The sequence below is a fragment of the Watersipora subatra genome, chromosome 10 (assembly GCF_963576615.1).
Source record: "Watersipora subatra chromosome 10, tzWatSuba1.1, whole genome shotgun sequence".
NCBI lineage: Eukaryota > Metazoa > Bryozoa > Gymnolaemata > Cheilostomatida > Watersiporidae > Watersipora > Watersipora subatra.
In genome coordinates, this window is record NC_088717.1 from 46303349 (window position 1) to 46315787 (window position 12439).

The following is a 12439-nucleotide window of genomic DNA, read 5'->3' on the forward strand; positions in this document are numbered from 1 at the left end:
GAGTATGTTGCATTAGTTTTACATTCAAATAGTTATAGATCTTTCATGAGCAGTCGTACTATTTTTTTGGCTGTAAATTTACAAATGCAAAACATCAACTCTGATAAAACTAAAATGAGAGGTAGAAAACTTGTGGAATTTAATATAAGTTATTTCCTTGTAAACAAATTTTATTTACATTTAGCCACAACTATTAAAACTAATGGTTTCCTTTTGTGGTGAGTAGCTGAACAACAAATAAATCTGTAGCAATATTTTTCTGTTATTTGTCACTGCAAAAATAGCAAAATATATAATTTATGATCCAATAAAATCAACGATCTCATATCTTATTGGGTAAATGCAAATATGACAAGGAAGAGGTATGAGGAAATAAAGCTACTAAAATCCACTGATCGGAATCAAAAGACCTAGTCATAAATAGCTGTATGAGTTGTACTAAAGGTTCCTGCTATTGCGGGTCACGAGTGTTCACTATCCGAGATGATGACTCATATGAAAAGAGCTATCACCTTCATGCAGTTACAACTCAGTAATAATCATACACTCAATCATTTTGTGTCAAACAACAAAAAACAGCAATTCAAGAGAGTTAGCATAACATAACAAAACTTAGTTTTGGTATATGTCTAGACACAAAAGGCCATCTATGATGAGTTCGGCATATGAGCCTAACAGCTTTGTTGTTTGTACAATTTCTAATTTTATTTAGAAATGCTTGTCAACAACGTATTGTCCTTGATGTTTTCAACATATGAAAGTTGCAGTTTTAAAAATCTAGCTAAAATTTGATACACTCACCTCTTTGTCAAACTGTAGTGATTGGGGGCCAATAAAATACTGAAAAAATACATTAGAATGCTCACAGATAGCAATACATTTTATTATTCAAGAAAAATATTCCTACTCAAGGTTTATCATACCTGCTTCATGTAAATAGAAATAGTTTATTATACATAATGGTGCTATGTTGTGATTACAAGAAAATTAAAAGCAAACTTTAGTTAAAACATCTAGCAATTTCTTTGTAAAAACAATTTGGCTTCGCATAAAAGTTACAATTAATTATGATTTCATGCTTATTTTGCTTTAATACCACTAGCCGTTAGTATTATATCTACTTTCTAATTTCTATCAGGCTGTATTTAGCAACACTGTTACAACTTCCACTGAAATACAGGCGTGACTCCACAGGCACGAAATGTAGAAAAATACTCACAAATTCGTAGCAAATGCTTTCCTTATTGCCTTGAGATTGATCTGACGAATTGACAAACATATTCCAGAGATATGCCAACTTTGCCGCTTTTGAGCTTTTTTCCTCTTTAGCTAGCATCAAAACTCAATGCCAAAAAAGCAAGCCCTTGTGGACAATAAACGGGACGACAAATTCAGCAAAGAGGGTAAAAGTTTGATCAAATCCGCTGAATCTGTGAGCCAATATCTAACTCCAAAATGGTGAGTATGTAACCAGTAAGCTAGAATGCTCATATTACATGTAGATGAAAAAGAGCAGATTTGAACAATTTGCAAAAAATGCTTGTTATTCATATAATAGCGATTGGTATAAACATTGTTAACATCCACACGGTTTTTATAGTTATGCTTTGCTTTCTTTGGAGTTGCTAGATTAGAACTATGGAGTTATTTTTTCTATTCATGTAGCGTTTTGACCAGCAAGCAGGCAATAAACAAAAAATCAAAAGCTTGTTTATTTGCTGTTCCACCAAGCTCAAACATTCTTTTTTTATTTGTACTGTTTAAAAAAAGTTTTTTATGAAGCTTTGAATTTGGGCTGTTGAAACTATATAGCACAGAAACAAAGATTTGGATAAAAAACAAATTCTGAACGAGAAACTTGTGTAAAATTTTTAATACAGCAAAACTTTATAAATCGCGCTTTGAATTCAATATAATTTGCCAGAGACTTTGGTGTAAAACTTTGAATAATTTGAATGCGGTTAATAGTAACTGTTTGTGTATGCAAGATACCAAAATGCCATATTATACATAATAAAATGTATTGCAGTTCACCAAACATAAACATTGTCTCTGAACTGTTTATATTTGAAGCTGCATAACTGGCTAACATCAGTTATCGTTAAAAAAGCCCGAAGTACTGTCGCTACACCAAAGATATTGCGATAAAAATTAGTTACATATATGGTGACTATTTAGCTAATGTCTTCCTAAATAATTTTTGCTGTTTTTGCTAAAAACTCTAAGAATATGAATGATTTGTGTAAAACATTAATTCTCACACATTAGGCCTACTTGGTTTATAGATTCTAAACTAAAACCAATTGTAAATATGTCTTAAGTCTGGTCTGGCATTCGCTGATGTTCCCCTGCAAGTCTACCCGTGCATATTGTTTACTTCAGAGTTACACACAAGGTTTCTTTTAAAATGATTTATCGTAACAGCAAGTTGATGTTGTATATACGTATCATATTGTAGCAAATTGATGCTGTTCACTAACCAGAGCCCAAGCGACTCACTCAACTGCTATAAAATCGTAACCTCATTTTCGCTGCAGCGATTAATTTCATGCTTTTGAGGGATGAAAGTCTATGATTCCAATACATATATAATGGGCACACAAGGATAAGCTGACATGTGCTAATTTTGAGCATTTCTCAGTGCAAGACTTCTAATGTGATAAGACTCAGTTTAAACTATCTGACCACGTAATACGATTTTAAACGCCAATTTTGAGTACAGGAAAGCTATTAATGGTTAGCCCTATAGAGTTCTACGCAGAGCTAATTATCACAAGCGTAGCTACTCCTACTTAAAATGTACTGTCTAAAATTTTAACTTCCAAATTACATAGTTGAGTACTGCAACAATGAGCATAGGCAATATTAGCATTGTTAAGTCAAGTCTCACATCTGATTGCATCACAGATCACTGGATTGCTCATGATTGTTCAATAATTTCCAAAGACTGTGTATTACCAAGTTGTTTCATTGGAATTCCAAAATCATCCAAGGGTGTAAAGAATTACACAAACAACGGAATATGGCGCTATTTATATATCAATAGTAGAGATACATTAACTATTGCTGATTGGTGCTGGGTAAAAGCTTGTTGGCTTACCACAGCATTCTGCTTATGATATCAAAATATAATTGGTTCCTGAATTTGGTATATTAGCTAGAAGGCAAGTAAAAAGTGTTCATTTGGGGTGCACAGCTTTAGAGAAAATACTAACCTTTAGCAACAAAAATAAGAACAAAATTCGTCTCAGAATATATTTTGATTTACCGAAGTGAAGAACTATGGAGAAGTTTGACGAGGCTAGCAAACCTGCCAGTTTGAAAGATAAAAAGACAAACATTTGTAAATTATCTAATGTATGTTGGTCAGTTTTAGTGTTCTGCATTGTTTGCAGCAGTTTTATAGCCTTTGGAATATACATGCTGCAGAGTATGAAATCTACAAAACAGGAAGTGGAATCTTTACAACAAGAAGTTGATAGATTGAAACGTGAATCAACTTATTCCAACCAACAAAAGGTGAGGCAAACATTTTAGTATTTTAATATTGTGAAAGGTTTTTGCAACCTAACTATGAATCACATAATGAAAAAGCTTTAAAAGAAAAACTGCTTATAAAACATTCCAGCTAAACTTTACAGAAATCATGAAAGTTATTATAATAATTATCTTCATGATTGTTTGATTATCACTTATACTATTATGTAAAAGTTTGCCATAGAATTTTTCACTGATGTCCTGAAATTTTAATGCACAAAAATCGTAAACCACAGAACTGTATTCTATTGAGGTTTAGACCATTGAGATATAGACTATCAAAGTACATACTATATATGCTTATATTGATAATTTTTTTGCAGCTTCCAGTAGCAGTATCCAGAGTGAAAAGACAGTTTGGCTCAAGGTCAGTGAGGTTGGTATTAAACTAAAAACTGATATGTAATTGAGGTGAACTACTAGTAGTTTTATCATCTATTACACTGATATAGTCAGTTGAGCTCTTCTCCAACAATCATCCTTTGAGATATCTTTTCAAAGTTTTGAGTTACAATTCAAAATAATGCATACATTCTTTAATGTCGGAAGGCTCTCTGCTGCCATTGATGACTCCAGTTGAGGTTTAATGAATACCAACCAGTCTATCCACTAGGAAGTATGTAAATTTGTTGTAGATACTTAAAATATATAAAGCAAAATAATGGTCAAATAGCATTTTTATTATTTATAATTTTATCAAAGAAAAGAACTGTGAATAAACACATTTGTCAAAATTTCCTTGTTTCAGAGAAAGCCCTCCAAGTGAATCTTCAAGAACAGGACGTAGGGGACAACCAAGAGCCTCAGTTCGAGCAGCAGGGCCAAGACCAACAGGCGTATCCGGACAGCAGCGAGGAACTTCCACGCGTGGTCCTCCAGGACTTCAAGGACCAAAAGGACAGCCAGGACGAGATGGCATGGACGGTACTCCAGGGCAGCCTGGACGAGATGGCATGGATGGTCGTGCAGGACCACCTGGGGAAGATGGCATGATTGGTCCACCTGGACAACGCGGTGCCCCTGGACTAATTGGCGCTCCAGGTCCATCTGGACAAGATGGGGCTCCAGGAAGGCCAGGGTTTGATGGTACACCAGGACTACCAGGACGACCAGGTGACTCTAGTTCTTCAGGTAAGTTATTAATCTTCCTGCCAGCTAGTAAAAACCTACGTTGTAACTATGCCTTTATCACTTTTTTCTGATTTTTAATCGGTTCTTGTACCTATGGTAACAAGCCTTGACAAAGTGAACTACAACTCAACTTTGAACGTAGGTTCCCATGAAACAAAACTTTTCACTTGTGTTTTTGAAAGAAAGCAGTAGTTGCAATGAATATTAAATTAAAAAAATGATATATGTTTGACTGCATAAGAATAAAAAATGATTTGGGAGTTGTTGACCTAATTTATAAAACTTCTATAAAACAATAAAAATACAAAGCAGACCCCTGTCATAAACAAAGCCAATAAATTGCAATACTTTTGGAGCACCTATGTAAACTGATTTAGCTATTGTAAATACTTACTTTAAAGCCAAAGGAACAGTTTATTTACTGACAGTAACATGGACATCACACAGATTTCACCTTGTTTATGTATAAAGCGCAAGCTAATAGTACTAACTATTAGTGTTCAGATAGTTATAGTTGTTAGGTAAAGTTTTAATATACAGTAATGTTAAAGTATCTAGGAGGGTAAAACAAGCTTTAAGAGATTCAACTATTTGAAACCTAAAAACTTGATCTGATACAAACAAGCTGTAATTAACTTTACATAAGTTAAAACTTTGATTTAATAGTTTTGTAAGAAAATGCAATAAATCCGCGCTAATTGTGTTTACTGAAATACATGTAAGTTAATTTTTCAGGGAACTTTAAAACAATATGCAAGTACGATGGTTTTTAAATTAGGGGTAGGACAATCAATGCTTTTTGTACAAGAATATATCTGTGATTGTAAATACTTATCAGATTATAGAAATCAATGAAATTGTGAAATGTGGATTTATGGTTGTGTATTCTCAGTTTTTATTCTTTTTTTATAAAGACGGCTTGTTGCGGGTCAGTGATAAAATGCTTTCAGTATGATGAATTGAAGAAGAACTTGTAGTTCAAAGTTTTTTTGTATCCTAGACTGAACGGTCAGAAAAAAAACAATATTAATTTTTAAAAAGTTTTTGTTTATTTTTTTTTAAGAAACTTTAATCTGTATAACAATAAAGCTAAAAATTAATGTATATAAAATTATAGGTATAGTTTCAAATTTGCTTGATTATAGAATTAAAATTTGTTTAATTATAGCCAAATAGTATGCAGGCTTTTGCTAAAGTTGAACGTTTTAAAAATCTTGCACCAACTTTGACAAAGTTGTTTCAAGCGGCTGTTTAAATCATATTGCATCTGCTGCAGGCAGCACTTTCATAAAATGGGGAAGTCATCAATGCCCACAAGTTGCAGACCGACTCTATCGAGGTAAGATGTTTCACTACACAAGCGGTATTGTTCACTTATGTTATATTTGTACAGAAATAGATGCTGAACAGATTTGCTTCAAAAAAGTTGCACAACAGACCTGAAACAAATATAAAACAGGTTTTAGAACGTTTTCTGTTTCATGATTTAGTTAAATCACATCTTAATTAGTAAATAATGAATAATTACCAAATATTAAATTCCTTAAAATGCTTTAAATATGTAATGTTAGATAATTTCTGGCTGTAGCCTTATTTCTCTGATAACAATACTATTGACAGTGAAAGAGGACAATGTGTTTACAAACTGAGTGTTTTGCATCATCTATGCATTATCGACAATTGATAAGCTAACTTTCTGTAGCCAAATTAAAAAGTGGAAAAACCTGTTTGCTAGTCATAAAATTCAATCAAGCAGTATTAATCCAATTCTTTTTGGTATGCATCAAAAACATTTGTTATGGTTATTAATTATAATTAAAAGTTATACATATATGCAACATGCATATAAGTAAGACACTAGCATAAATACATACATAAATGTATATACATGTATATACATACATGAATACATACATAAGTACATACATACCTGCATACATACCTACTTATATACATACAGATATGCATATTTTAATACGTACATGTATTGACAAATTGTATATATGTACATATGTAAATATATACTTAGGTATACATAACTGCATATACATACATTGACACATACTTAAAGTTTTTGATACAAGCATACATAGTAAAATACATAGATACAGACATGTATACACACATGTGTACATGTACATATGTACATACATGCTTACATACATGCTTACATACATATATACATACATACATACGTAAATACATACATACATAAGTCCATATGTACGTACATACATACTTATGTATTACGTACATACGTACATACATGCATACATACATACGTACATATGTACATACATACGTATGCACATACGTACAAATGTACAAACATACATATGTATGTATGTATGTACATACATCTGTACATACATACATACATGCGTACATGCATACATACATACATACATGCATACATATGTACATGCATACGTACATACATGCATACGTACATACATACATTCATACATACATACATACATGCATGCGTACATACACACTATCGTACATGCATGCATGCGTACATACATACATACATACATGCATGCATGCACATGTACGTATGTACATATGTACATATGTACATACGTACATATGTACATATGTACATACATAGTCCATACGCACATACATACGTATTACGTACTTACGTACATGCGTACTTAAGTACATACGTACTTACATACATGTGTAATTACGTACATATGTATGTACTTACATATGTACATACGTACATATGTACCTACATACATATGTACATTATACATACATGTGTGGACGCATTCATACATCGAAAAATGTGTGAATATATACATACATACATAAATACTTACTTAAAAACATACTTACCTACATCCATATATACAGTCTTACATGTATATACATACATATGTACGTATATACAAAATTGATCATCAACAAGCTGAAATATAATTTCTTTACTCTAGTGGTACATGTAGTTGTTAGGTTTTTAAATTGAAATGAATTGAATCATCTGAATTTGTATAAATCCTCCACATTAATCTGTTCAGGAAAAAGAGAAAATGTAATTTAAAACTAAGCTACATTACATTGAAATAGTACTTTATTTGGTATTGGGTTGTTTTGTTTTATAAAGAAAGTGTAAAAAACAAGCTGAATCTTCTAACTAAACATTAAATAAGGCATGATATGTCCATAAACTCATAATTTTGTAAGCTGCATGGTGCAGAAAAGTTCTCTATCAGTTTTGAAAATATACTTTTGGCATTTTTTTGTCAAGTATTTATTCCTCTGTTTGCTATTTACTTAATTTTCATCTAACATAATTATGATGAAATGCTTAAATCAAAAATACTACTTAATAACAAGTTCATGCAACCACGTAGTATTACAGTATAAGTTTGAATATCCTAGCAGTTCTTTGACTTTTGTCAATAATGGCTGCAAGGAAGTTTTGTATTAGACATATTGAGATGACCATCAACTTCTTTTACTAAAAAATTCACTAAGTGGGACAACTTTAAAGTCTAATGATAGACAGTTTATAATATATATTATACAAGCTACGCATATCATATTATTTTAAACTCCAGTGGTAACTTTTCAACAGGATACGCCGCTGCAGCTAATCCAGGCAGTGGGAGAGGTGGATCCACAGAGTTGGAGTGTCTCAATATTGCTCCATCTTGGCAAGCAGATTCACCGACAGACATCAGCACACAGACCAAGATTTTTGCGGCCAAGTTTGATTTGGGTGAGTTTGTCTTTTTGGGCGCAAACTGCTTTGTTACTTTTATTTAGTAACAGCCATGAATACCACTAATCATTTATCGATCTAATAAAATGCAATGACCAAATATTCAGGCGCATATAAACAAATTTAGACATTTGATTACATCTATGGTTATACTAAAAACCTAGTTTAGCTCTTAGTTTTGTATCTTATGGATAATTTTAAAAATCCTTTTCTTTTTCAGTATGTAATTTTCCTTAGTGCACTTTCAAGATTTGTGTGTACATTGATTGCATTTACTTCAACAACCTAAATAATCACAAGCATGACCGAGCTTAAATAATACGATTACATTAAGTCTAAGATGCTTTACCATTGTTACAGAAATAAACACACAACTAGAAAGTTCCTCTATAAACCATGTTTTAGAAGCATATATTGTGGCTTGCCAAATGTAGAAATCAATATCTATCGATTGCTATGTAAAATACTTTACTGATTAACAGAGGATAAATTTTCTTATAGCTAGAGACGAAACAAATAAAAAATACTTCAATTCTTGTAATTTGTTGGCTCTATTTCAAGCATAGGGATTGAGGAAACAGTTAATAAGCTGGCGGTAACAAAACAGGAAGAGAAGCTATGAATTCAGGCTAGATAGTTTATTGATTTTTGCAGCAAATAGATGCGTATTATATAATAGATATCAAGAAATAACTCAATCGATTGTTTATTTTACCAGGTCCATTTTCTGAAATCATTCCTCGATTTGCTGACAATTCCATCATAGCCTGCGCAGTCTGCTTCACTACTAAAGCTCCAACGGTCAGTATAATGAGTTCAGTCTATGATGTAGTCAAAAATCATTTACTTTATGAATTTCCGTGATATTGTAGTAACGGTACCTCTTATATCGGCAAAACGCACTTACAACGCGCATTCAACGCATGCGCAGAGCGCATACATGGCACTTGCAATGCACATACATTGTGGATACAATGCCGACACAAGTGATTAACAACGCAATAACAACAAACTATCTGTGTTTATAGTCTGTTTTAAAACTGGTCAAAAACATTACAGCTCTTTTGTTTATGGCAACCCTGAGCTTTTTAGTGCGTTTTTTTTGTGGTGATGCTAGTGTATGCGCGTTGTACTGCAATGTTTTTGCGTTGCTAGTGCCTTGAATGTGCATTTCTAGTACCGTGTATGTGCATTGCTAGTGCCTTGAATGTGCATTTCTAGTGCCGTGTATGCACGTTTTACTGACCTAAGATGCACCGTTATCGATATATTTTATGCTTAACCAAGAAAAATGAACAAGTTGATGTAGTTTAGTTTCTATCAAAAACCAACATAACTGTTAGTTTATTAACTAATTTGTATCGCACTAAAAAGAGTTTCACTGTGAAATGTCTCAATGATTCATTAAATAAACTGGAACACCGGTTTCTATGCTATACTAATTATCAAACCATGCAATTGTGTTTTAATTATTTTGCGTCATCAAAGCAGTTTTTCTAATTCAACAATAATGCTAGCTACAATATTAAATAAAACTGCTTAGCTGTTTTGTCAAAACTAATCAATAAAACGCAGTCACTGTTACTTTAGCAGCCCACTCATTGACTGGTTTAAAGCTTTTATGCTGCTCTGGTTGGTTTTGTACATAATTCTGGAACTTATCAAAAATGCCTTCAGACTTTTTGCAAATTTTGCAGTAAAGTGATATTACAAGTAGTTTCACCATCCAAATATCTTAAAAACTTTTTAGGCTGCTGTTTCTGCTATAAGTCATTGAGAAAGATTATGGCGCTAGACCTAATTTGATACAGCCGCCTAACTAATAGTTAATCATGTTCCTATCAATTTAAAAAATACTGTATTTTCTCTCCAAAAGTGTTTTATGTATTGTTAAGCTTCTGATAGGTTATTTTTGCAAACTTTGCAACCATCTGTGAGGCGGATTAAAAATATTTAGGTGAATTTTTGACCCGTAAACATAGCGTTTAACGTATTTTTATTTAATCGCCATTTCATCATTATAGCTGCATATCAAACTTTTACATTAAGTTGAATAATAAAAGGATAACTTTTCAAATGCCAACAATTTTTAAGGCTATTTTGTAAAATCATTGCAAATGAGAAAAAGGAGGCTATTGTAGGCACTTCAGTATTGACTATGAGCAGTCAAACTGGCATAAGAAACTTATTTTTTTATTTCACAGAGCTCGCAATAATAATTCGTTAATTGTATTTTGTTTTACTCTGTTCAGAGAGGAAAATATTGTTATCCTCTATATAGAGGCACATGCTGTATTGCTGTGAATCTGTTTGGCACCAAAACAAGATAGGACACTAAAAGGTTGACTTATAGCTCCAGTTAGCTCATGTTACTCAAATTGCCTCCGGCACAAACGTCATTGCGGCTAACTTTAGTGAGAATTTGTAGAATTTACAGTAGTGTTGTTGAAGTAGTGCAATCTGTTGAAGTTCTGATAAAGTTTTTCTGGCATTTTGGAAAATAATTTTATAGCTTTGATTCAGACGTAGATTCTATAAAGAAATAACCACTTGAGTTTCAAACCCACAATTCAATTACTGGTAGTTGACAGTTAATAGTTAGCCTAATAGGTAACAGTTGCTTGACTACTATTAAGGATCAAGAAGAAAAACATAAATAAGTTAAAAGTTTCATCAAACTTTGTCAGACCGAATATTATTAAATTATCCCACGACCAAACACAAGCGAAGCGATTGTTTGGGAGATTTATGATAAATGCATATGTGCGCACAACTCCCAAAACTTACTCATCAAAGGCCGTCGCAAACCCTTGTACTGAAATCTCATCAACGAATATAACCATTTTTCAATGGAGTCGTTTGAGTGCAATAACGATAAAAAACACATATAATCCTATTTAAGTATGTTACCAAGTATTTATTATTTGTAGAAAATTTCCTAAACTTTACCCATCTGATTGGATTATACATAAATAGACAGATAAATTTGGCCCAAAATCGTTATTAAAGCTTGACAGGCCTTACTTTAATCAAAATTCGGACCGGCAAACGAAACGCCGAGCAACAGAGAATAGAACCATTAAGTCTGGAAAATTTCACAAAAAATTGTGCACATTTCACCAGTCTATAGCATTGTCCAATTGCCAAAGGTTTCTGTAATTAGCGTAGATGGACTGAAAAGTAATCGTTTCTTTTTTGCCGATTTCAAAGTAATTGACATTTTCGACACTTAGAAGTATTTTGGTATTCACACTCATGTCCAAAGCAGTTAAAGTAAAGGAAATGACGATGATATTTTTCTAATGATTCTTTTGAAATTATTACAATAATTAATTATAGGAATAATTATTTGAATTTATAAGATTTAATTATATGAATAATTATTTGATTTTATGAGATTTAATTATAAAAATAAGCATTCAAATTTACAAGATTGAAGTATATAGTGACCGATGTTGGACAATATGTTACTGTTATTATATTTTCTAAATAGTTTTGTTATATAGATGTTTTTAAATCTATATAAATATCCCAACTTCTTGATATTGTTAGCTATGACATTTTGAAATGTAAACATAATTGTTCATTGGTTTTCTATTACTACTGTATTACTATATATTAATAATATTGGTTATTATAACAATATCAGTGCATTTTACTTCTAATATTGCATTTCTCCTATTGCGGGGAGAGATATAATCATATAATCTTTTCCTTTCATTGTTGCTGTTTGTTGTACATAATAACACCCAGTACATTACAGCTACCATTGCAGTTATCCTATTGCACTGCAGTGCCATTTGACTGCTAATATTGCATTTCTCAACCATCAGTCTTCTTTCTTTTTTCCAATAAAACTTTAGTAGTGGGCTGTATGACAGGGGAATTTCTAGTCAAAAACATTAATTATATATGAAGCAGGGGGAAATAGTTTTTGCTTAGATACAAAAACTAATTCATTTTTTATTTAGAAAGCATTCAGCTATGTAGCTATTTTAAAATGTCTTTTTACATGTTAATTATGAAAAAACTTAC

The 12439-nt window shown here is 32.1% G+C and overlaps 1 protein-coding gene across 4 annotated transcripts in view; it reads left to right on the forward strand.

Annotated features, from left to right (window-relative positions):
* Positions 1-3199: 3199 nt before the first annotated feature.
* Positions 3200-12439, forward strand: part of LOC137407329 (short-chain collagen C4-like) — a 41874-nt gene continuing 32634 nt past the window's right edge. For 2 of the 4 annotated variants that reach the window (XM_068093949.1, XM_068093948.1), the window contains exons 1-6: positions 3200-3519; positions 3861-3904; positions 4286-4668; positions 5945-6007; positions 8258-8401; positions 9123-9205. In XM_068093949.1, coding sequence (XP_067950050.1) covers positions 3283-3519; positions 3861-3904; positions 4286-4668; positions 5945-6007; positions 8258-8401; positions 9123-9205 — 954 coding nt within the window. In that variant the 5' untranslated portion in view covers positions 3200-3282. The remainder of the gene's footprint in view (positions 3520-3860; positions 3905-4285; positions 4669-5944; positions 6008-8257; positions 8402-9122; positions 9206-12439) is intronic. The other 2 variants (XM_068093950.1, XM_068093951.1) reach the window with 1 other exon arrangement.